This window comes from Neolamprologus brichardi, chromosome 2, assembly GCF_056152115.1.
Source record: "Neolamprologus brichardi isolate AB-2024 chromosome 2, ASM5615211v1, whole genome shotgun sequence".
NCBI classification, from domain to species: domain Eukaryota; kingdom Metazoa; phylum Chordata; class Actinopteri; order Cichliformes; family Cichlidae; genus Neolamprologus; species Neolamprologus brichardi.
In genome coordinates this window covers 27,223,805-27,250,447 of record NC_142105.1, presented here as the reverse complement: position 1 = coordinate 27,250,447, position 26,643 = coordinate 27,223,805, and the positions used below count along the sequence as shown (strand labels likewise).

The 26,643-nt window shown below is 41.2% G+C and overlaps 3 protein-coding genes and 1 pseudogene across 3 annotated transcripts; all 4 read right to left on the bottom strand.

Annotated features, from left to right (window-relative positions):
- Window positions 1–140: 140 nt before the first annotated feature.
- Window positions 141–2,994, bottom strand: LOC102790846 (protocadherin gamma-A6-like). The gene is made up of 2 exons (XM_087851898.1): window positions 748–2,994; window positions 141–146 (listed from the first exon to the last, which is right to left on the bottom strand). The coding sequence occupies exons 1-2, from the start codon at window positions 2,992–2,994 to the stop codon at window positions 141–143; spliced, it is 2,253 nt and encodes a 750-aa protein (XP_087708024.1).
- A 9,599-nt stretch (window positions 2,995–12,593) lies between these two features.
- On the bottom strand, window positions 12,594–15,344 carry LOC102792811 (protocadherin gamma-A5-like). The gene has a single exon (XM_035912493.2). It carries the CDS (start codon window positions 15,048–15,050, stop codon window positions 12,594–12,596), a length of 2,457 nt encoding a protein of 818 aa, XP_035768386.2. The 5' UTR covers window positions 15,051–15,344.
- Window positions 15,345–16,668: 1,324 nt separating this feature from the next.
- LOC148106179 (protocadherin gamma-A8 pseudogene) lies at window positions 16,669–19,313 on the bottom strand (annotated as a pseudogene).
- A 999-nt stretch (window positions 19,314–20,312) lies between these two features.
- On the bottom strand, window positions 20,313–26,606 carry LOC148106178 (protocadherin gamma-A11-like). Its single transcript, XM_087851885.1, has 4 exons — window positions 23,974–26,606; window positions 22,500–22,711; window positions 20,379–21,869; window positions 20,313–20,333 (listed from the first exon to the last, which is right to left on the bottom strand). Exons 1-4 carry the CDS (start codon window positions 26,426–26,428, stop codon window positions 20,313–20,315), a joined length of 4,179 nt encoding a protein of 1,392 aa, XP_087708011.1. The 5' UTR covers window positions 26,429–26,606.
- Window positions 26,607–26,643: the final 37 nt, after the last annotated feature.

Sequence of the window (26,643 nt, the reverse complement as noted above, 5' to 3'; positions counted from 1 at the left end):
TCAATAAATGACATAAAACAGCATGTACGTTAAATGGACAAAAAAGTAGTAAAGTCTAAACGATTACGGATAGTCTGGAAGTGAGGTTAAGCTCTCTTTTAACAACTTTTCTAATTAAAGGGTCTATTTTGTTTCCTTTCTTACTGCTACAAAAACACAGAAATATATGGCTTATTGATTAAATCAGAGAAACGTCATTAAAAAACATTTGCAAAATCATTAACAAACCCTTTAATGGTTGAAGTATTTGTTAAATAATATCATAATATGGATGAATATGTCAGCCAAAAAGAACACAGGGAGAATAAAGTCCCATTTTAATCAAAATATTTATTTTATTTCCGTTGGTAATAATAAGCGAGGTTAAATTAAATAAAATATTATAATAACTGGGCCATTTAAACAGGCGTCGAAATAAAATGGGTCAGTTGACCGTTTCAGCACCACAGACAGCGACATTTAAGCGCATCTGGAAGATTCAACCTTAACGCCACACATTCTCTCTCTCTCTCTCTCTCTCTCTCTCTCTCTCTCTCTCACACACACACACACACACACAAGGAAAAAAAGGATCTTAATAGTTAAAAAAAAATGACTCACCAAAGTAGACATTTGAGAACAGTTGCCTGACAGTTGCTTGTTTATTTCGGGTACATCGTCTCCAGCTCCATCCACACTCACTAAACTTTGACTCATCGGTTGCATATATTTTATGTCACTCTTTCTGGAGTCAGTCGTCCTGCACACCTCGTAGTTGTACACATGTGGAAGAGTCCCTGTGCCCAAAGTGTCTGAGTAACGTGGTGGATAATATGGAATGACAGGCAGGCTGGAGTGATACAGGATGCGAGACTGTCTCCACCTGTAGATTTTGACGGATATAATAACCACTAAACACGTGATGAAGAGGAAGGAAACTACAGCCAGAGCCAAGACTAAGTAAAAAGTAAGGTTGTCATTGTACTCCTTGTCGTGGGTCAACTCAGTGAACTCCGACAGCACTTCAGGGAAGCTGTCCGCCACCGCCACGTTAACGATGACTGTAGCTGAACGAGAGGGCTGCCCGTTGTCCTCTACTATAACAGTCAGTCTTTGTTTGAAAGCATCTTTATCAGTGACTTGGCGGATAGTTCTGATTTCTCCATTCTGTAAGCCCACTTCAAACAGCGCCCTGTCTGTGGCTTTCTGCAGTTTATAGGAGAGCCAGGCATTCTGTCCAGAGTCCACATCAACAGCCACCACTTTAGTCACCAGATAGCCCACATCTGCTGAACGAGGAACCATTTCAGCCACCAGAGAGCCACCAGTCTGGACTGGGTACAGAACCTGAGGGGGGTTGTCGTTCTGATCCTGAACTATTATTTTAACTGTCGCCACTGAACTCAGAGGAGGGGATCCAGCATCGCGCGCAGTTACATTAAATTCAAACCACTTGATCTGCTCGTAATCAAACGATCTCACTGCATGAATAACACCGGTATCTGAATTTACTGAAACCAGCGAAGACACAGCCAGCCCATTAATGTCCCTCTCCTGCAAAAAGTAAGAAACTCGGGCGTTTTGGCCCCAGTCTGCATCGTTAGCACTCACAGTAAACACAGAAAGTCCAGGAGAGTTGTTCTCTGCGACAGCTTTAGTGTATTCTGAATGATCAAATTTGGGTGGATTGTCATTGACATCAGACACTTTTACGTTGATGTTCTTACTGCTTGACAGAGGCGGAGAGCCCTGATCAGACACAGTTATGGTGAGATTATACTCAGGGATACTCTCTCTGTCTAAAAAGTCTTCAGTTACTATGGTGTAGTATCCCGTTAGTGAAGACTCGATTTTAAAAGGTACATCAGAGTTAATGGAGCACTTGACAGCACCGTTACCATCAAAATCTTCGTCATCCACGTTAAGAACAGCTATCGTTGTACCTGGAGGAGAATCCTCAGATATCGAGTTCGAAAATGACATGAGCTGTATTGTGGGGACGTTGTCATTTTCGTCGGTTATTTGAATGATAACTTTACATGTATCTGAAAATCCTCCGTGGTCACTAGCCTGCACGTTCAGTTGATAAGTCTTAGATTTTTCAAAGTCGAGTTTACCTGCGACTTTAATCTCTCCAGTTTGAACATTTACTTCAAAAAGTTGTTTCGTCTCTTTGGCGACATGAGCTATAGAATATGTTACCTGTCCGTTTGCTCCCTTATCTGCGTCATTTGCACTCACAGTGGTTATCACGGTTCCTTCGGGAGAATTCTCTTTGACTTCTGCTTTATAAACAGGCTGGCTGCACACTGGCGAATTATCATTAGCATCCAGCACAGTAATATGAATACGCACTGTCCCTGATCTTCGTGGCTCCCCGCCATCTGAAGCAATCAGCACGAGACTGTGAGTCTCCTCTTTCTCTCGATCTAACGGGTTTTGTAAAACCATTTCAACAAACCTGCCTCCACCGGGCTGGTTTTGTACTTCTACTTTAAAATGATCAGATGGTTTAAGTGTGTATTTTTGAATATCATTAACGCCAACATCCGCGTCATCTGCATTCTCGAGAGAGAAGCGAGTGCCTAATGCAGCGTTTTCAGCAATTCTCAAGCTAATTTCGTCTTTTGGGAACGACGGACTGTTATCATTTATATCCGTCACCTCCACTATCACACGATAAAGCTGGATAGGATTTTCTAAAATCACCTCGAAGCTGAAGCTACAGGGCGTCGTCTTTCCACACAGTTCCTCCCGGTCGATTCTCTCTTTAATAACAAGGATGCCTTTGTCTTTGTTTAAATCCACATACTGTCGGCCTCCTTTTGTAATAATACGAGCTTTACCTGAAATCAGCCTCGCAACATCCAAGCCTAAATCTCTCGCAATGTTTCCGACAAACGATCCTTCGGCCTGCTCCTCCGGGATGGAATACCGAGCCTGACCAGCCACTGCGCGCAGCTCGATGAGACAAAGAATCAACACCAGCGCTTGCCGTCGGCCTCTGTCAGCCATTATCCACACAGAGGCGATCATAAATCCAGTGTTACAGACACAGTAATTGTTTTTAAATTCAAACTGATGTTAGTAATCCAAAAATTCAACACGTTTATATATTTTCAGCAAGTAGACTCCAGGAGAGATTCTACACTTGAATCCGTGACGGAACAGAGAAGCTTCGCTCCAAGTATTATAACACTGAGTGAATACAAAGGGGAGGGCCGCTGTATTAAGGGTCTGAACAAATACTCAGTGACGTATCAACAGCGGCACTCAGAGCCCACACAAGGTAATGTAAGTGAAATGCAGAATTACTGAAAAAGGTTAGATCTAAACGCATTTTTTTTGTTACTAAATAAAATTATTGAGCTAATATAGAGGCAAAGAAAACAATATATAGCGCATAAAATAACCAGAGCATGTTTACATAAATGCCTTAAGTATATGATGACAGTGATATAACATTTTATTCAAATTCCATGCAAACTTAATTTCGTTATAACCACCGTAGATATAACAAAAATACTGAAGATTATCTGTACAACCAATTAATAAAAAGTGTGCGAACACGAAAAAAGAGGAGAAAGTAGTTATTTCTATAAAGTTAGAGATTCTTTGGAGGGAAGGGGAAAGAAGAAGGAAAAGCAGATTTCCTATATATTCCATTGATTTATCAGAATTCCCGTTTATTTTCATTTGTTTTCTTTTGCAATCGTCTATGTTGTTCCCTTTCATATTGTAATACAAATGACCTCGTGCTAAAGAGATCCGTATGTTATTAGGTTAATCAGAAACACAATTTGAGAAAGTAAGAATGGCTAATCATTTATGAACCGTTTACTGGTGAATGCATATGTCACAATTTGATTATAATTATAATAATGGATTGCATTTATATAGCGCTTTTCAAGCACTTTACAATTCCACTATTCATTCACTCTCACAATCACACACACTGGTGGAGGCAAACGACAGTTGTATCCACAGCTGCCCTGGGGCAGACTGACAGAAGCGAGGCTGCCATATCGCGCCATCGGCCCCTCTGGCCATCACCAGTAGGCGAAGTGTCTTGCCCAAGGACACAAGCCCGAAACTGTCCGAGCCGAAACTGTCCTAGCCGGGGCTCGAACCGGCAACCTTCTGATTACAAGAAGAACTGCCAACTCTTGAGCCACGCCCCATAATTGATTATAATATTAATGAATACCCCAATCAAAGATATTATAAAAAAAACTGTGGACAATGTCAGCTTCATTAAAAAAAAAATATCTGGCCTGTGTTAGCCAGTTTTGTTTTGTTTTTTTATGAATACACAGAGAGTGGAGCTTTGAAGTGTCAGAAATTGTACTACGGACATGGAAGTAAAAGGACTTTAAACTTAGACCAGCCTCACGTAACATGCATTACTAAATAAAAATTAAATAGTGGTACAAATAAAAACAATATCCCAACATATGTCACACAGTGGAAATTTGTGTTTGTTTTATCGTTTGTGTTGTCTTGCTCTTATTGTGTATGAGTGCGTACAGTACTGATTTTATTTGCATGGTTTTACCCTGATATTTATATTGCGTGTTTTAATCCACTGTGGACTGGGCGGACAATAGCAGGCACCTTTTGAGGTGTTGGCGTACCGTGAGGTGGCCTATTAGCCACCGAACGGACTTGTTAAAGGAGAGGGTGGGCGCAGAGACAGGGGAAAGGAACGCGTGAAAGCCAGCGTGGGAAAAGACGGACCTGCTGCCTGATCGTGGGTTGCGACGGGTCATTCGGAGACGGACCGGCCAGCGTAACGCGGCGACCAAATCCCAACAGCAACAAGGGCGACAGTGGGAGACGACGCGTCCAATCGACAGCATATGTGAGTATCGCTTTCCAAACTGTTGTGCGCCGGGTGCAGCGCTGTCAGAGGAGGGTCGCAGCGGCCGTGCCGATAACGTTGCTGGCCAGTGTCTGCCTGCTTCATGGTGTTGCTACGAGGGCGGCCACGTTTGCAGTAATCAGGAGCCCCAAGTGTGGAGTGCGGCTGGACTGTGAGGCGACGCACCCGTCAGAGAGACACAGGGCCGAGATATGAAGTTGCTCCTTGGCTTTCTGGCTGTCATGAGCTCTATTTCGGAAAAGTAATTCCTCTCCTGGTTCTAAATACAAGGAGCACTTGTCTGAGCGTGGCCGGACAGTGGTATCACGGCACTGTGGGGGGAATTTTAGTGTATGAGAAACATCGTATTGTATTATGTCTTGAATAGTGTATATTTATTCCTGTCAGCAGGGATTTTACCATACAGAGAACGTTTTTTATTGCACAAGTGTCTTTTAAAATGTGTTTGTTAATTCCGTTTTTTCTTCCTTCTCTGGAATAAATGCTGTGATTGAGACCTGCTCAGTCTCGGTGCCCTGAACGCTGATTCACTTGCTCCCCTCCTCCTTGTATGCGAAAGAAATTTCTGGTGAAGCATTTAGACCTACCATCTTTAGTAGCTACACATACGGAGAATGACGATTGTAAGTACTGAAAAATTACTTAAAATGCGTCAACCAAAAAAATCAGGACCACAGACAACTACACTAAACCGATTTTTAAAAACCTTCACTAACATTTAAACGTGCGTGCTGAGCATGAGAAAATGGAACAGGAAAGACTGGATTATCACTCACCAGAGTAGACATCTGGGAACAGTTGGCTGACAGTTGCTTATCCACTTGTGGTACATCGTCTCCAGCTCCGTCCACACTCACTAAACTTTGACTCATCGGTTGCATATATTTCATGTCACTCTTTCTGGAGTCAGTCGTCCTGCACACCTCGTAATTGTACACATGGGGAAGAGTCGCTGACCCCAAAGTGTCTGAGTAACGTGGTGGATAATATGGAATGACAGGCAGGCTGGAGTGATACAGGATGCGAGACTGTCTCCACCTGTAGATTTTGACTGATATAATAACCACCAGACACGTGATGAAGAGGAAGGAAACTACAGCCAGAGCCAAGACCAAGTAAAAAGTCAGGTTGTCATTGTACTCCTTGTCGTGGGTCAAATCAGTGAACTCCGACAGCGCCTCGGGGAAGCTGTCCGCCACCACCACGTTAACAACGATTGTAGCTGAACGAGAGGGCTGTCCGTTGTCCTCCACTATAACAGTCAGTCTTTGTTTGACAGCATCTTTATCAGTGACTTGGCGGATAGTTCTGATTTCTCCATTCTGTAAGCCCACTTCAAACAGCGCCCTGTCTGTGGCTTTCTGCAGTTTATAGGAGAGCCAGGCATTCTGTCCAGAGTCCACATCAACAGCCACCACTTTAGTCACCAGATAGCCCACATCTGCTGAACGAGGAACCATTTCAGCCACCAGAGAGCCACCAGTCTGGACTGGGTACAGAACCTGAGGAGCGTTGTCATTCTGGTCCTGAACTATTATTTTAACTGTAGCCACTGAACTCAGAGGAGGGGATCCAGCATCACGTGCAGTTATATTAAATTCAAACCACTTGATCTGCTCGTAATCAAACGATCTCACTGCATGAATAACACCGGTATCTGAATTTACTGAAACCAGCGAAGACACAGCCAGCCCATTAATGTCCCTCTCCTGCAAAAAGTAAGAAATGCGGGAGTTTTGGCCCCAGTCTGCATCGTTAGCACTCACAGTAAACACAGAAAGTCCAGGAGAGTTGTTCTCTGCGACAGCTTTAGTGTATTCTGAATGATCAAATTTGGGTGGACTGTCATTGACATCAGACACTTTTACATTGATGTTCTTACTGCTTGACAGAGGCGGAGAGCCCTGATCAGACACAGTTATGGTGAGATTATACTCAGGGATACTCTCTCTGTCTAAAAAGTCTTCAGTTACTATGGTGTAGTATCCCGTTAATGAAGACTCGATTTTAAAAGGTACATCAGAGTTAATGGAGCACTTGACAGCACCGTTGCCATCAGAGTCTTCGTCATCCACGTTAAGAACAGCTATCGTTGTACCTGGAGGAGAATCCTCAGATATCGAGTTCGAAAATGACATGAGCTGTATTGTAGGGACGTTGTCATTTTCATCAGTTATTTGAATGAAAACTTTACATGTATCTGAATAACCTCCGTGGTCACTAGCCTGCACGTTCAGTTGATAAGTCTTAGATTTTTCAAAGTCGAGTTTACCTGCGACTTTAATCTCTCCAGTTCGAACATTTACTTCAAAAAGCTGTTTCGTCTCTTTGGCGACATGAGCTATAGAATATGTTACCTGTCCGTTTACTCCTTTATCCGGGTCATTTGCACTCACAGTGGTTATCACGGTTCCTTCAGGAGAATTCTCTTTGACATCTGCTTTATAAACAGGCTGGCTGCATACAGGAGCGTTGTCGTTAGCATCCAGCACAGTAATATGAATACGCACTGTCCCTGATCTCCGTGGCTCCCCGCCATCTGAAGCAATCAGCACGAGACTGTGAGTCTCCTCTTTCTCTCGATCTAACGGGTTTTGTAAAACCATTTCAACAAATCCTCCTCCATCCGGCTGGTTTTGTACTTCTAGTTTAAAATGATCAGATGGTTTAAGTGTGTATTTTTGAATATCATTGTTAGCAACATCAGCGTCATCTGCACTCTCCAATGAGAAGCGAGTCCCTGATGCTACACTTTCAGCAATTTTCAAGCTAATTTCGTCTTTTGGGAACGACGGACTGTTATCATTTATATCCGTCACCTCCACTGTCACACGATAAAGCTGGATAGGATTTTCTAAAATCACCTCGAAGCTGAAGCTACAGGGCGTCGTCTTTCCACACAGTTCCTCCCGGTCGATTCTCTCTTTAATGACAAGGATGCCTTTGTCTTTGTTTAAATCCACATACTGTCGGCCTCCTTTTGTAATAATACGAGCTTTACCTGAAATCAGCCTCGCAACATCCAAGCCTAAATCTCTCGCAATGTTTCCGACAAACGATCCTTCGGCCTGCTCCTCCGGGATGGAATACCGAGCCTGACCAGCCACTGCGCGCAGCTCGATGAGACAAAGAATCAACACCAGCGCTTGCCGTCGGCCTCTGTCAGCCATTATCCACATAGAGGCCATCATAAATAAAACGGTGCAGTAAAAGTGACTCTTCTTAATTTCAAACAGATGTATTTAAATTAAAAAAAATTTCACATTTCCATATTTCAGGCAAGGATATTCCAGCAGGAATTCTACACCCTACCGCAACGGATCAGAGCAGCGTCGTTCAAGCAGAGAAACACTGAGTAGGGGAGGACCGCTGCATCACCGATTTGGACGGAAAGTCAGTGATGTATCAACAGCGGCACTTAGAGCCCATTTACGGTAATGTCTGTGTTATAAACGTGATCAGGACACATGTAACCGTTGTATCCAACAGTGAAGGCAAGTTTAGATCCATTTGTAAATTGAAAAAGAATAATACATCCCGTATTATTTAACAATATCAATAAAGCCTGTGCTCTTACATTAACAATATTGTGCGCCACAGTCATTTTGCAAGTCTTTTTTTATTTCAGTTCAGCTATATATATTTTTTAGATCACTGCTGATACGTCATAAGAAATTTAAATGACTAAAACTAAATGGAACTAAATATATGTAATCACTTCTATTTAATGGTAGCTGTGTTCAGCAAGGGAAGTGAGCTGTAATATTTCTGTTCTCTGCTGAGTGTCAGATTTTTTTTATATATATTTTTTTCATTTTTTAACGAAAGTTGAAGTGTTGCCCCATTTCTTATTATACCACAGTTGATTGTAATAAAGATATGAAGTTTATTATTTTATTTCATAGAGTATTAAAGTTGCAAAACTGTACGTATTGCCATTGTTTAAGTGTTTCAAAACATTTCACCACTTATTAAGCTCTTAGCTGATTGGGATTAGAATTCTGCACTTAATTCCTGCCGTGAAAAACAAGACCCACGGACGGTGGTTACTTTATTTTATCTGCAATGCTCTTGTTGTTTTTGCGTCTGCATCGTGTATTACACTGGCGAGAGCGCGCCAGAGATTACTTGATTGAAGTATCACTCACCAAAGTAGACATTTGGGAAAAGTTGCCTGACCGTTGCTTATCCACTTGCGGTACAACGTCTCCAGCTCCATCCACACTCACTAAACTTTGACTCATCGGTTGCATATATTTCATGTCACTCTTTCTGGAGTCAGTCGTCCTGCACACCTCGTAATTGTACACATGTGGCAGAGTCCCTGTCCCCAAAGTGTCTGAGTAACGTGGTGGATAATATGGAATGACAGGCAGGTTGGAGTGATACAGGATGCGAGACTGTCTCCACCTGTAGATTTTGACTGACATAATAACCACTAAACACGTGATGAAGAGGAAGGAAACTACAGCCAGAGCCAAGACCAAGTAAAAAGTCAGGTTGTCATTGTACTCCTTGTCGTGCGTCAACTGAGTGAACTCCGACAGCACTTCAGGGAAGCTGTCCGCCACCGCCACGTTAACAATGACTGTAGCTGAACGAGAGGGCTGCCCGTTGTCCTCCACTATAACAGTCAGTCTTTGTTTGACAGCATCTTTATCAGTGACTTGGCGGATAGTTCTGATTTCTCCATTCTGTAAGCCCACTTCAAACAGCGCCCTGTCTGTGGCTTTCTGCAGTTTATAGGAGAGCCAGGCATTCTGTCCAGAGTCCACATCAACAGCCACCACTTTAGTCACCAGATAGCCCACATCTGCTGAACGAGGCACCATTTCAGCCACCAGAGAGCCACCAGTTTGGACTGGGTACAGAACCTGAGGAGGGTTGTCGTTCTGGTCCTGAACTATTAATTTCACAGTCACATTGTTACTGAGAGGAGGGGAGCCTCCATCTTGCGCCTTCACAACAAAAACCAGCTGTTTGATTTGTTCATAATCAAATGAGCGCACAGCGTGCACGACTCCGCTTTCTGCATTTACTGTAACATATTCAGAAACTGGAGCTCCACCAATATTAGTGTTCTCCAGTATATAAGATATCCGGGCGTTTTGGTTTTCATCTGGATCTTTTGCTCCCACAGTAAGAAGAGAAACGCCGGGTGAGTTATTTTCTGTAATAAACGCACTGTAAACACTTTGAGAAAAAACTGGAGCATTATCGTTCACGTCAGAGACCTTTAAATGAAAGGTTCTTTTTGTTGAAAGAGGAGGTATTCCTGCATCTGTCGCAACAACTGTGATGTTATATTCTGAAACGCTTTCACGATCTAATACAGTATCTGTTACTAACGTATAGTAATTTCTTAAATTAGATTTAATTTTGAAAGGCGCGTTTTGTTCTATTCTACAGTTTACTTGTCCGTTATCACCCGAGTCCAGATCTTTTACATTTATGATGCCAATAGTGGTACCAGGAGGAGAGTCCTCGGAGACTGGACTAGTGAATGACATAACGTTTATGATAGGCACGTTATCATTAACATCAGTTACTTCAATTATCACTTTGCTTGAGTCTGTTAGTCCGCCCTGATCTTTTGCATCTATCCTGAGTTCATATTTTTTATCCTTTTCGAAATCTATGAGGCCTGAGACAAACAGCGAACCAGAGAACTGATCTATGGACAATAAATCAGCTATATTGCTCTTCACGTTTGAAATTGAATATGTGACGTAACCATTTGATCCACTATCTGCGTCACTAGCATTCACCGTGACAATATTAGTACCTTTTGCTGCATTTTCTATCACCGTCGCCTTATAAACAGACTGTTTGAAAACGGGAGCGTTGTCATTTACATCTAAAACATTAATGTCTATATTTACGGTGCCAGATCTCTGAGGATTTCCACCATCGATTGCTATAAGCTCCAAAGATAGATGTGGTACCTTTTCTCGGTCCAACTGCCGCTGAAGCACCATCTCTGCATATTTACTCCCGTCTGGATTTACATGCTGTTTTAAAACAAAGTTGTCGTTCGAGGTTAAAACATAATTTTGAAGTCCATTTACTCCAACATCAGGATCCTCTGCACTATCTAACACAAATCGGGCACCGAGATTTGCGGACTCGCTAATGTCTAGCATAATATTTGCTTTCTTGAATATCGGAGAATGATCATTAACATCTAAGACTTCTATTGTTATGGGGTGTAGTTCCATCGGATTTTCTAATATCAGTTCAAAGCTGAAACTACACGGCGTTACGTCCCCACAAAGCTGCTCTCGGTCTATTCTCTCATTCACAACCAGAATCCCTTTGTCTGTCTGCAGCTCGGTGTAGTGAACGTTTTCTCCGGTCACGATACGGGCGCGCCCTGAGCGGAGCCTTTTCAGATCCAAGCCAAGATCCTGCGCCACATTACCGATAACAGAGCCTTTCTTCATCTCCTCGGGTATAGAATACCGAATTTGACCACCAACCATGTTAACTGCAAGAAGCAGCAACAGAAGGAGTTCCATGTGACGTCGCAGTTCATAAAATGATCGGCATTCTGAAGAAATGCAGGTCAGAGATCTTAATGTCACCATCACTCCGATGGAAATAATCAAAGGATGGAAGCTTTTCTCTTTGTATGTAGTAGAAAACGTCCCAGTATATAAGCGCCGGCGTTACATTTACAACTGTCCTCAAGCTTTAAATGCTTCAAATGAAAGTCTGTGAATCCGCACTGGACAACACACGGAGAGCCTTCCTCACGTCATGATCACCGAGGGGATGGACTGAATGAGAACGTAACACAAAATAATAATCTTACTGGCCAACAGCGTCGCTTAGAGTCGAAAATGTGAAACATCACATGAGGCTTGAATAAAACTAAAAATAACAATTGTTAAACCAGAAATGAATGCATTTTATCTAGCATGGAGATTAATATGAAACAAGTTGAAAAAGACAATACTATAGACTGACTGAAATACTTTAACTTCAGCATCAATGTTCTAACACATTTCACAGAAAGGGAATTAAAATCTATACAGATTCAATTGTTTTTTAAATCAAACATCTGCTCAAAAAACTGTGCCGCTCATTATTAAAATAAAATAAAAATATTACCTGACTCATAAGAAAATGCTACTTTTAAGGGAAATATACAATTATGTACAATGAAATCACATACATAAGATGATTGACTAATTCGGTTGTTGTAAGGTCTGATGAGAACTTTCGTATGCAATGAGATGAAGCATTTAGAAATACGTAAAATTAAAAAAAGAAGGAAATTATTAAGATATGAGTATATGACTGGGTTCTGCTTTAGACTAATATTTTGTTTTAGCAAACGTTTGTAGAACTGCTCATTTCCGTGTCAAGAACACCAACACAGCCTGGACAACAAATAACAACAGTGACAATGATAAAAGGAAAAAAAAGAATGCGGACAAACTCTGTATGGGGATATGAACGAAAAAACTGACCATGGATTTATTCATATAATTCAAAGAAACATACGACCAGGCTAGTGATTACTTCGGAGGATGTGATAGGAAAATTATAATCGTGGGTTCATTACGAAAACATAGGCGCTGTCCCTGGTGCTGGAAGTTATTTGATACTGCAATATAGGGAATATATATATATATATATATATATATATATATATATATATATATATATATATATATATATATATATATATATATATATATATATATATAAACAAACAAACAGTCCGTTATACGGATAAACTGACCTCTAGAGGAGAGTCTGGTTCATCCAGGATGCTCTTTTCACTCTGTATCCGCTGCATCGTTCCTGTAGAACTGGGGTCCATTATCAGCACGTTCTGACTACCAGCTCTGCCGAACTTACAGTCACTCTTTCTGGAGTCAGTCGTCCTGCACACCTCGTAATTGTACACATGTGGCAGTGTGCCTGTCCCCAAAGTGTCTGAGTAACGTGGTGGATAATATGGAATGACAGGCAGGTTGGAGTGATACAGGATGCGAGACTGTCTCCACCTGTAGATTTTGACTGATATAATAACCACTAAACACGTGATGAAGAGGAAGGAAACCACAGCCAGAGCCAAGACCAAGTAAAAAGTCAGGTTGTCATTGTACTCCTTGTCGTGCGTCAACTCAGTGAACTCCGACAGCACTTCAGGGAAGCTGTCCGCCACCGCCACGTTAACAATGACTGTAGCTGAACGAGAGGGCTGTCCGTTGTCCTCCACTATAACAGTCAGTCTTTGTTTGACAGCATCTTTATCAGTGACTTGGCGGATAGTTCTGATTTCTCCATTCTGTAAGCCCACTTCAAACAGCGCCCTGTCTGTGGCTTTCTGCAGTTTATAGGAGAGCCAGGCATTCTGTCCAGAGTCCACATCAACAGCCACCACTTTAGTCACCAGATAGCCCACATCTGCTGAACGAGGCACCATCTCAGCCACCAGAGAGCCACCAGTCTGGACTGGGTACAGAACCTGAGGAGGGTTGTCGTTCTGGTCCTGAACTATCAGTTTCACAGTCACATTGTTACTGAGAGGAGGGGATCCTCCATCTTGCGCCTTGACAACAAAAACCAGCTGTTTGATTTGTTCATAATCGAATGAGCGCACAGCGTGCACGACTCCGCTTTCTGCATTTACTGAAACATATTCAGAAACTGGAGCTCCACCAATATTAGTGTTCTCCAGTATATAAGATATCCGGGCGTTTTGGTTTTCATCTGGATCTTTTGCCCCGAGAGTGAGAACAGAAATGCCTGGAGAGTTATTCTCTATGATAAACGTATTGTAAACACTTTGAGAAAAAACTGGAGCATTATCGTTCACGTCAGAGACCTTTAAATGAAAGGTTCTTTTTGTTGAAAGAGGAGGTATTCCTGCATCTGTCGCAACAACTGTGATGTTATATTCTGAAACGCTTTCACGATCTAATACAGTATCTGTTACTAACGTATAGTAATTTCTTAAATTAGATTTAATTTTGAAAGGAGCGTTTTGTTCTATTCTACAGTTTACTTGTCCGTTATCACCCGAGTCCAGATCTTTTACATTTATGATGCCGATAGTGGTACCAGGAGGAGAGTCCTCGGACACGGGACTAGTGAATGACATAACACTTATGATAGGAGCGTTATCATTAACATCAGTTACTTCAATTATCACTTTGCTTGAATCTGTTAAACCTCCCTGATCTCTGGCGTCGATTCGAAGTTCGTATTTTTTGTCTTTTTCATAATCAATAAAGCCTGTTATTGAAATTATACCATGTTTTTCGTCAATCATAAACAAATCACTGAGACCACTGTTGAGATCTGAAAAATAATAAGTCACAATGCTATTTGACCCGAAATCTGCGTCACTGGCATTAACAGTGGTAACGTAAGTATCTCGGGGAGAATTTTCCATGACTGTTGCTTTATACACAGATTGATTGAATACTGGAGCATTATCATTTACATCGAGAACAGTTATATCGATATTTACGGTGCCAGATCTCTGCGGAGTTCCACCATCTACAGCTATTAGCTTTAGAGACAGACTAGGATTTGTCTCCCTGTCCAGCGGCTTCTGAAGCACCATCTCTGCGTATTTCTTCCCGTCTGCATTCGAGTTTTGTTTAAGAACAAAATTGTCATTGTCGGCCAGAAAATATTCTCTAAGTCCGTTAACACCCACGTCTGGATCTTCTGCACTGGTTAAAGAAAATCGAGCACCAGCACTGGCTGATTCGCTGATTTCAAAATTGATACTGTTTCGTTTGAAGGTTGGCGAATGGTCGTTTATATCCGTTATTTCAACTGTGATTTGATGTAGCTCCATAGGATTTTCTAAAATTACCTCAAAGCTGAAACTGCACGGGGTTGTGTCTCCACACAGCTGCTCTCGGTCTATTCTCTCTTTGACGACTAAAATCCCTTTGTCTGTCTGCAGCTCGGTGTACTGAATGCTGTCGCCGGTCACGATACGGGCCCGACCCGAACGGAGCCTTTTGAGATTCAAGCCGAGGTCCTGTGCTACATTACCGATGAGCGAGCCTTTCTTCATCTCCTCTGGGATAGAGTATCGAATATGTCCAGTGACCATATGAATCAGACAAAAAATGAGCAAGAAGAAATGCCAATTGCGTCCACAGCCAAAGCGCCATTTTATGCACCGGGTGTATCCTTTTAATCCACAATCCATAGTTAAAGGCAATTGTAAATCGCTTCACTTATTCTGGGTTCTAAAGTTAATATATCACCAATGATATAATACTGTATTCTGTCTTTTAGATATAAAGAAGGAGATGTGCGTGTTCTTCGATTGTGAGCCCATATAATGAATACTATCGGCTTTTCTTGATGAGCAACGGCGGTAAGGGAGGAGATTGTGTCATAGTGTTTTAGAAAAAAATGTTATATTGACCAACAGCGTCCCTTAGAGTCCACAATCAGTAACACCGTGTGCTTTCTTTCTTTCTTTCTTTCTTTCTTTCTTTCTTTCTTTCTTTCTTTCTTTGGCAATGTCATGAGACATGTAGTACAATCAAATAAAGACAAATATGTCCAAGATGTTCTGCTACAACAGGTGTTCAGAAAAATACTCCCGCTACTACTACTACTACTACTTCTAATAATAATAAAATAATAAAAATGTATTTTGAAATACTATATGAATTAAATTTAAATATGCATTATCAAAACAGAACACACTCCATGAAAACACAAAAGTACAACAGTAAAAAGAGCTGTAAAGCTAAAAGGCACGAAATTTAAGGTTGGCAAAGCCAGCTGACGGTGAAAACTCACATAAAGAAGATTTTTTTTAATTACAAATGCAAGTAATATGGGTACTAGTGTTCCAACCATCTCGAATAAGTCACCTCACATAAGTTGATTCAGGAAATACGTCACTGTGTTCAGGTATTGATGTACTGCTACAGCTACACACTTAAGTTTTCGCCAATTTCATAAAAAGTATGACAGGGTCGGAAAAACATGAATGCGAAATAACTAAATACCACAAACGTAAACCGCCAAAACATATCACTGACTGTGGGGGGTAATATTTAATTTCTCTTATTGTCACTATTCTGCTTAATGAAGACATTTTTCAAGTAAGAATATAGATAGATAACAACAACAACAACTACTACAAAATACTAAGAGAATTTGAAACGAATGACCTAACAGAAACCGCAGTTTCAACAGAATTTTTAAACGCCAGAGTGCAGACCAACAATACCGGGACTCAGACAGGAAAGAAGAAAACAAACAAAACAAAAGAAAATGAAATTACATAGAAGTGTTGCCTTAGAGTAAACTATAGATGTATAAGTCCTAATGTAATGATTATCTGATTCTGACATAATTCAGTGAATACAAAGTCTTACGGTGACTCAGGCAGCATCGAAAGCATAAGTACTATAAAATAAGTCGGTATGAAAGAGTCGAGTAATTGAATAGACATTGGATGAACATATGGACTCCACAAGAAAGTAAGAATGCTTTTAAGAAACACATACCTTCTTTCTACTTTTGTTAATATTTTACCTTTCCAGGGTCCCTTTGAAATATCTTCATAACTATGGCAGGCGAATGGTAAGCAAGTAAAACACTGCCAGGAAACATTGCACAAACACTTGGAGTGTGATCATCAATACTCTATAAACAAAGACATTTGGATATAGAAAACAACTGGAAACTATCAGTCACTTTATAAGAGAACATTCCTTTAAAAAGTAACTATGTAAGACCTTTTACAGAAGCTTTGTAGGCCTACCTATATGCAGGGGAAAACTGAGACGCTGTCCTTGGTGCTGAGAAATGTATAATGCTTGGAAGCTTTTCATCAGAGTAATTAAGTAAAGAATGAGAATAAATATAGAAATATCCTCTAACTGACCTCTAGAGGAGAGTCTGGTTCATCCAGGATGCTCTTTTCACTCTGTATCCGCTGCATCGTTCCTGTAGAGCTGGGGTCCATTATCAGCACGTTCTGACTACCAGCTCTGCCGAACTTACAGTCACTCTTTCTGGAGTCAGTCGTCCTGCACACCTCGTAATTGTACACGTGTGGCAGAGTCCCTGTCCCCAAAGTGTCTGAGTAACGTGGTGGATAATATGGAATGACAGGCAGGTTGGAGTGATACAAGATGCGAGACTGTCTCCACCTGTAGATTTTGACTGATATGATAACCACTAAACATGTGATGAAGAGGAAGGAAACTACAGCCAGAGCCAAGACCAAGTAAAAAGTCAGGTTGTCATTGTACTCCTTGTCGTGCGTCAACTCAGTGAACTCCGAAAACACTTCAGGGAAGCTGTCCGCCACCGCCACGTTAACAATGACTGTAGCTGAACGAGAGGGCTGCCCGTTATCCTCCACTATAACATTCAGTCTTTGTTTGACAGCATCCTTATCAGTGACTTGGCGGATAGTTCTGATTTCTCCATTCTGTAAGCCCACTTCAAAAAGCGCCCTGTCTGTGGCTTTCTGCAGTTTATAGGAGAGCCAGGCGTTCTGTCCAGAGTCCACATCAACAGCCACCACTTTAGTCACCAGATAGCCCACATCTGCTGAACGAGGCACCATTTCAGCCACCAGAGAACCACCAGTCTGGACTGGGTACAGAACCTGAGGGGGGTTGTCGTTCTGGTCCTGAACTATCAGTTTCACAGTCACATTGTTACTGAGAGGAGGGGAGCCTCCATCTTGCGCCTTGACAACAAAAACCAGCTGTTTGATTTGTTCATAATCAAATGAGCGCACAGCGTGCACGACTCCGCTTTCTGCATTTACTGAAACATATTCAGAAACTGGAGCTCCACCAATATTAGTGTTCTCCAGTATATAAGATATCCGGGCGTTTTGGTTTTCATCGGGATCTTTTGCCCCGAGAGTGAGAATAGAAATGCCTGGAGAGTTATTCTCTATGATAAACGTATTGTAAACACTTTGAGAAAAAACTGGAGCATTATCGTTCACGTCAGAGACCTTTAAATGAAAGGTTCTTCTTGTTGAAAGAGGAGGTATTCCTGCATCTGTCGCAACAACTGTGATGTTATATTCTGAAACGCTTTCACGATCTAATACAGTATCTGTTACTAACGTATAGTAATTTCTTAAATTAGATTTAATTTTGAAAGGCGCGTTTTGTTCTATTCTACAGTTTACATGTCCGTTATCACCCGAGTCCAGATCTTTTACATTTATGATGCCAATAGTGGTACCAGGAGGAGAGTCCTCGGACACGGGACTAGTGAATGACATAACACTTATGATAGGAGCGTTATCATTAACATCAGTTACTTCAATTATCACTTTGCTTGAATCTGTTAGTCCGCCCTGATCTTTTGCCTCGATTCGAAGTTCGTATTTTTTGTTTTTTTCATAATCAGTAGAGCCTGTTATTGAAATGACACCAGTTTTTTCGTCAATTATGAATACATCATTGAGGCCACTGTTGAGATCTGAAAAAATATAAGTTGCGATAGCGTTTGATCCAAAATCTGCGTCACTGGCATTAACAGTGGTAACGTAAGTATCTCGGGGAGAATTTTCCATGACTGTGGCTTTATACACAGATTGATTGAATACTGGAGCATTATCATTTGCATCGAGAACAGTTATATCGATATTTACTGTACCAGATTTCTGCGGAGTCCCACCATCTACAGCTATTAGCTTTAGAGACAGACTAGGATTTGTCTCCCTGTCCAGCGGCTTCTGAAGCACCATCTCTGCGTATTTCTTCCCGTCTGCATTCGAGTTTTGTTTAAGAACAAAATTGTCATTGTCGGTCAGAAAATATTCTTTAAGTCCGTTAACACCCACGTCTGGATCTTCTGCCATCGTCAAAGGGAAACGAGCGCCGGTACTGGCTATTTCGCTGATTTCAAAATTGATACTGTTTCGTTTGAAGGTTGGCGAATGGTCGTTTATATCCGTTATTTCAACTGTGATTTGATGTAGCTCCATAGGATTTTCTAAAATCATTTCAAAGCTGAAACTGCACGGGGTTGTGTCTCCACACAGCTGCTCTCGGTCTATTCTCTCTTTGACGACTAAAATCCCTTTGTCTGTCTGCAGCTCGGTGTACTGAATGCTGTCGCCGGTCGCGATACGGGGCCGACCCGAACGGAGCCTTTTGAGATCCAAACCAAGGTCCTGTGCTACATTACCGATGAGCGAGCCTTTCTTCATCTCCTCTGGGATAGAGTATCGAATATGTCCAGTGACTATATGAATCAGACAAAACATGAAGAACAGAATCTGCCAATTGCCTTTGCAGGAAAAGCGCCATTTTACACACAGGGCGTAGGTTTTATATCCACAATCCATATTAAAAGAAATCGATCTTGGTACGATTCTTATTCAGGAAAAAAGAACTGAATATGCAAAGACAGCCTAAAACATTTTTTTTCATTCAGTCAATGTAAAATGAAAGACATCTATTCTATTCCACTGCCACCTATATAATGAACGTTAACACCCTTTCTTTTGGAAGCAGGGAGAAAAGGGAGAGGATCCTGACATAATAGGTTACAAAATATGTGAGTTAACCAACAGCGTCCCTTAGAGTCCATAGTCAGTAACACAAAGTAATACAAAGCAAATTCTTCTGCAAATAATAATACTTAAAAATGTATAATAAAGTGAACTTAAAATGATGATTCTTGTATTATTCTTAAATACAAAAATAATAAATGAGCAGAACTTCTACCGGTGCAATTATGTTGTTATTATATCTAATAAGTCAGAATATAAAGATGAAATTATAATACATTCAAAATCTTGAAAAAGATGAGATTTTGAGTACGCTTTAATAAAGAAAGGTTAAAATAAGTCTGAGCAGTCAAACAGAGATATAAATACCACAAAAATGGAGAACATCAAAGTAATACAAAGGTGCAATAAGATGCTGCTCATGGTGGTTTAAAATAAATATAAAAATCAGTTAGAAATCAGAGAATATTATGGGGGGAACAAAGGCAGATAGCTACACTTATTGGCTTTTGATAAATTTTCCCCAACATTTAACCTCCTAGGACCTGGTGTCTATATATGTGAACATCACATTTAGGGTTGTATAGACCACAATACGAAATGTTCCTCTACAAGGGTCAGATATCTTTATCCATACTTTGTTACAGACATACGTCTTCCTGCAACTGTTAACAGCACTTCCAGTGAGCTATATTGCTCAAAGTGGCACAATTGTTGTTTCTCATTTTGTTTTTTTACTCAGGAAAAATACTGCTGTGTTCAGACACTAAATAAAGAGTTTTGCACATTACTCAATTATGACTTTATAGTGTTCTATCGAAATTTAAAACGAATGTCCTCGTAAGTGGAAATCATTTTTCTCAGAAACTACATCATGTAAAAAGATGATTCTTTGGACCCAATCAGCTCAAATAGCAAAGAGAAATTAAACATGCATGCCATGAATGAGTTCAGGTCTTAGAAGGTTAAAGGTGCGTGCTGAGCACGGCAAAATGGAACAGAAAAGATTAGATTATCACTCACCAAAGTAGGCATTTGGGAACAGTTGCCTGACAGTTGCTTGTCCACTTGCGGTACATCGTCTACAGCTCCATCCACACTCACTAAACTTTGACTCATCGGTTGCATATATTTTATGTCACTCTTTCTGGAGTCAGTCGTCCTGCACACCTCGTAATTATATACATGTGGTAGAGTCCCTGTCCCCAAAGTGTCTGAGTAACGTGGCGGATAATATGGAATGACAGGCAGGTTGGAGTGATACAGGATGCGAGACTGTCTCCACCTGTAGATTTTGACTGATATAATAACCACTAAACACGTGATGAAGAGGAAGGAAACTACAGCCAGAGCCAAGACTAAGTAAAAAGTCAGGTTGTCATTGTACTCCTTGTCGTGGGTCAACTCAGTGAACTCCGACAGCACTTCAGGAAAGCTGTCCGCCACCGCCACATTAACAATGACTGTAGCTGAACGAGAGGGCTGTCCATTGTCCTCCACTATAACAGTCAGTCTTTGTTTGACAGCATCTTTATCAGTGACTTGTCGGATAGTTCTGATTTCTCCATTCTGTAAGCCCACTTCAAACAGCGCCCTGTCTGTGGCTTTCTGCAGTTTATAGGAGAGCCAGGCGTTCTGTCCAGAGTCCACATCAACAGCCACCACTTTAGTCACCAGATAGCCCACATCTGCTGAACGAGGCACCATTTCAGCCACCAGAGAGCCACCAGTCTGGACTGGGTACAGAACCTGAGGGGGGTTGTCGTTCTGGTCCTGGATATTTATTTTCACAGTCACGTTGCTGCTGAGTGGAGGAGAGCCTCCATCTTGTGCTTTAATTACTAACTCAAACTGTTTGATTTGCTCATAATCAAAGGAACGAACCGCGTTAAGAACACCAGTTTCACTGTTTAAAGACACATAAGTAGAAACCTGACTCCCGCTGACCTCCGTGTCCTCTAAAAGATATGAGATTCTAGCGTTTTGATTCCAATCAGAGTCCCGCGCATTCACAGTAAATATGGAAAATCCAGGAGAGTTATTCTCTGTGATATAAGCAGTATAGCTGTTTTTATCAAATAATGGTGCGTTGTCGTTGACGTCAGAGATTTTTAGATGCAATTTTGTTGAACTAGACAGAGGGGGAGACCCAAAATCGATGGCTATAATTGTTATGTTATATTCTGAGACGGATTCTCTGTCAAAGTGTTGATCTGAGACCAAATTGTAATAGTTGGTCAGAGATGATTCGATTTTAAAGGGAAGTTTACCATCAATCGAACATTTAATTTGCCCATTTTTATCAGAATCTGCGTCTTTTATATTCAAAATTGCAATTGTTGTACCAGGTCGGGAATCTTCTGACAGGGGACTAGAAAATGACATTGCATTTACAATAGGAGCATTATCATTAACATCAATAACATCAAATATAACTTTACTTGTCCCAGTAAGTCCACCGTGATCCTTTGCCTCTACCCTCAACTCGTATTTTTTTTCTTTCTCGTAGTCAATCTGACCAGATACGTAAATTGTTCCGGTGTTTTCATTAATTCTAAATATATCCGCTGCACTTTCTTTCATTTCGGATAAACTGTATGTAATGTGTCCATTTAATCCACTGTCTGCGTCTGTGGCATTTACTGTAATGATACTAGTCCCTGTTTTTGTATTTTCCAAAACAGCTGCTTTGTACACTGATTGATTAAAAACTGGAATATTGTCGTTGGCGTCTAACACAGTCACATCTATATTTACTGTACCAGATCTCTGCGGTGTTCCTCCATCAACTGCGATTAATTTCAAAGAGAAATGCGGGTGTCGCTCTCTGTCTAAAGGTTTCTGGAGCACCATTTCAACATATTTTCTTCCATCTGGATTTGAATGTTGTTTCAATATAAAATTGTCGTTTGGGGATAGAATATAATTTTGCAGCGCGTTTTGGCCTACATCTAGATCCTGCGCGCTCTGCAGAGGAAAACGTACTTCAACTGCAGCTGATTCGCTTATTTCAAAACTGATGGGTTTATCTTTGTTTGGGAAGACAGGTGCGTGATCATTTATATCCAAAACCTCGACAGTTATTCTATGTAGTTCCATCGGGTTTTCCAAAATCATTTCAAAGCTGAAACTACACGGTGTTACGTCCCCACAAAGCTGCTCTCGGTCTATTCTCTCATTCACGACCAGAGTCCCTTTGTCTTTCTGCAGCTCGGTGTAGTGAACATTTTCTCCGGTCACGATACGGGCGCGCCCTGAGTGGAGCCTTTTCAGATCAAAGCCAAGATCCTGCGCCACATTACCGATAACAGAGTCTTTCTTCATCTCCTCAGGTATAGAATACCGAATCTGACCACCTACCATGTTAACAGCAAGAAGCAGCAACAGAAGCATTCCTATGTGACGTCGTACTCCATAAAATGATTCCCATTTTGACGGGACGCGGGTTTGACGCCTTACAGTCGCCATCACTCAGACAAAAAAGAAAAACCAAATTCAAAAAAAAGATATATCTCCTTGGGAATTAGAAAACAAAAATGCTCCCGGTATATCAGCGTTCGCATTACATTTAATTCAAGCGGTAAATGTACCTCCGAGAGACCTTGTTCATACGATCTATGGACAAAACATAGAGCGACCACTTCACTGCATGATTACTTGGGGGATGAACTAAATGGCAACGCAAGATCGAAAATATTTTACTGGCCAACAGCGTCCCTTAGAGTCTAAAAGGTGGAAATCATACGAGATTTGACAAATGAGTATTGTACAAATGTTCTAACTCTAAGTGTGTGTGTGTGGTGAGGGGGGGCATGTTTCATTTCTTTTATTGTCAACATTCTGCTTAATGAAGACATTTTTCAAGTAAGAATATATATAGCTAACAACAACAACAACATACTAAGAGAATTTGAAACGACCGACCTAACAGAAACCGCAGTTTCAACAGAATTTTTAAACGCCAGACCAACACTACCGTGACTCACACAGGATAAACAAAGACAAAAGCAAATAAAATGAAATAGAAGTGTTGCCTTAGAGTAAACTATAGATATATCAGTCCTACTGTAATGATTATCTGATTGTGACATAATTCAGTGAATGCAAGGTCTTACGGCGAATCAGGCAGCATCGAAAGCACTATAAAATAAGTCGGTATGAATGAGTCGAGTAATTGAATAGACATTGGATGAGCATATGGACTCCACAAGAAAGTAAGAATGCTTTTAAGAAACACATACCGTCTTTCTACTTTGTGTTAATATTTTACCTTTCCAGGCTCCCCTTGAAATATTTTCATAACTATGGCAAGCGAATGGTAAGCAACTAAAACACTGCCAGGAAACATTGCACAAACACTTGGAGTGTGATCATGAATACTCTATAAACAAAGACATTTGGATATAGAAAACAACTGGAAACTATCATTCACTTTATAAGAAAACATTTCTTTAAAAAGAAACTATGTAAGACCTTTTACAGAAGCTATATATGCCTACCTTTATGCACATGAAAACTGAGACGCTGTCCTTGGTGCTGAGAAATGTGTAATGCTGCCAGGCTTTTCATCAGAGTAATTATATAAAGAACGAGAATAGATATACAAATATCCTCTGACTGACCTCTAGAGGAGAGTCTGGTTCATCCAGGATGCTCTTTTCACTCTGTATCCGCTGCATCGTTCCTGTAGAGCTGGGGTCCATTATCAGCACGTTCTGACTACCAGCTCTGCCGAACTTACAGTCACTCTTTCTGGAGTCAGTCGTCCTGCACACCTCGTAATTGTACACATGTGGTAGAGTCCCTGTGCCCAAAGTGTCTGAGTAACGTGGTGGATAATATGGAATGACAGGCAGGTTGGAGTGATACAGGATGCGAGACTGTCTCCACCTGTAGATTTTGACTGATATGATAACCACTAAACACGTGATGAAGAGGAAGGAAACTACAGCCAGAGCCAAGACTAAGTAAAAAGTCAGGTTGTCATTGTACTCCTTGTCGTGTGTCAACTCAATGAACTCCGAAAGCACTTCAGGGAAGCTGTCCGCCACCGCCACGTTAACAATGACTGTAGCTGAACGAGAGGGCTGTCCGTTGTCCTCCACTATAACAGTCAGTCTTTGTTTGACAGCATCTTTATCAGTGACTTGGCGGATAGTTCTGATTTCTCCATTCTGTAAGCCCACTTCAAACAGCGCCCTGTCTGTGGCCTTCTGCAGTTTATAGGAGAGCCAGGCGTTCTGTCCAGAGTCCACATCAACAGCCACCACTTTAGTCACCAGATAGCCCACATCTGCTGAACGAGGCACCATTTCAGCCACCAGAGAGCCACCAGTTTGGACTGGGTACAGAACCTGAGGGGGGTTGTCGTTCTGGTCTTGGATCATTATTTTCACAGTCACGTTGCTGCTAAGTGGAGGAGAGCCTCCATCTTGCGCTTTAATTACTAACTCAAACTGTTTGATTTGCTCATAATCAAAAGTGCGAACTGCACTAAGAACTCCAGTTTCAGAGTTTAAAGACACATAAGTAGAAACTTGACTCCCGCTGACCTCCGTGTCCTCTAAAAGATATGAGATTCTAGCGTTTTGATTCCAATCAGAGTCCCGTGCACTCACAGTAAATATGGAAAATCCAGGAGAGTTATTCTCTGTGATATAAGCAGTATAGCTGTTTTTATCAAATAATGGTGCGTTGTCGTTGACGTCAGAGATTTTTAGATGCAATTTTGTTGAACTAGACAGAGGGGGAGACCCAAAATCGATGGCTGTAATTGTTATGTTATATTCTGAGACAGATTCTCTGTCAAAGTGTTGATCTGAGACCAAATTGTAATAGTTGGTCAGAGATGATTCGATTTTAAAGGGAAGTTTACCATCAATCGAACATTTAATTTGCCCATTTCTCTCAGAATCTGTGTCTTTTATATTCAAGATTGCAATAGTTGTCCCGGGAGTTGCATCCTCGGACAGGGGACTAGAAAATGACATTACATTTATAATAGGAGCATTATCATTAACATCAGTAACATCAAATATAACTTTACTTGTCCCAGTAAGTCCACCGTGATCCTTTGCCTCTACCCTCAACTCGTATTTTCGGTATTTTTCATAATCTATCTGACCAGACACGTAGATTGTTCCCGTGTTTTCATCAATCGTAAATATTTCTGCTACACTTCCTTTCATTTTGGACAAACTGTATGTAATGTGTCCATTTAATCCACTGTCCGCGTCTGTGGCATTTACTGTAATGATACTAGTCCCTGTTTTTGTATTTTCCAACACAGATGCTTTGTACACTGATTGATTAAAAACTGGAATATTGTCGTTGGCGTCTAACACAGTCACATCTATATTTACTGTACCAGATCTCTGCGGTGTTCCTCCATCAACTGCGATTAATTTCAAAGAGAAATGCGGGTGTCGCTCTCTGTCTAAAGGTTTCTGGAGCACCATTTCAACATATTTACCACCATCTGGATTTGAATGTTGTTTCAATATAAAATTGTCGTTTGGGGACAAAATATAATTTAGCAGAGCGCTTTGGCCTACATCTAGATCCTCCGCGCTCTGCAGAGGAAAACGTACTCCAACTGCAGCTGATTCGCTTATTTCAAAACTGATGGGTTTATCTTTGTTTGGGAAGACAGGTGCGTGATCATTTATATCCAAAACCTCGACAGTTATTCTGTGTAGTTCCATCGGGTTTTCTAAAATCATTTCAAAGCTGAAACTACACGGCGTTACGTCCCCACAAAGCTGCTCTCGGTCTATTCTCTCATTCACGACCAGAATCCCTTTGTCTTTCTGCAGCTCGGTGTAGTGAACGTTTTCTCCGGTCACGATACGGGCCCGCCCTGAGCTGAGCCTTTTCAGATCCAAGCCAAGATCCTGCGCCACATTACCGATAACAGAGCCTTTCTTCATCTCCTCAGGTATAGAATACCGAATCTGACCACCTACCATGTTAACCGCAAGAAGCAGCAACAGAAGCGATTCTATGCGACGTCGTACTCCAGAAAATGATCGCCATCCTGGTGATATGTAATGTAGACGTCTTACAGGCGCCATTACTCAGACAAAAAGATACAAAGAATAAAAAATTTGTCTCTTTAGGCAGTAACAAAAGGACCCTAGTATACCAGTAGCTGGTTGGCTTATAAAATTGTTCTCAAGCGTTAAACGGAAATCTGTGAGACTTCGTTCACATGAACCCTCGGCAAAACACAGATAGCCGTCCTCACCGTGTGATTTCTGAGAGGATGGACTGAATGACAACATAACAG

Coding starts and splice junctions, on each gene's coding strand:
- LOC102790846 (XM_087851898.1), bottom strand. CDS start 2,994: ATGGCTGACAGAGGCCGACGGCAAGCGCTGGTGTTGATTCTTTGTCTC.
- LOC102792811 (XM_035912493.2), bottom strand. CDS start 15,050: ATGGATTGTGGATTAAAAGGATACACCCGGTGCATAAAATGGCGCTTT.
- LOC148106178 (XM_087851885.1), bottom strand. CDS start 26,428: ATGGCGCCTGTAAGACGTCTACATTACATATCACCAGGATGGCGATCA. Junction 21,870..22,499: donor GAGAGCAGCTTTGTGGGGAC/GTAACACCGTGT, acceptor GTATCTGGTCAG/ATTGACTACGAGAAAGAAAA. Junction 20,334..20,378: donor GTTCCCAAATGCCTACTTTG/GTGAGTGATAAT, acceptor TGCCGTGCTCAG/CACGCACCTTTAACCTTCTA.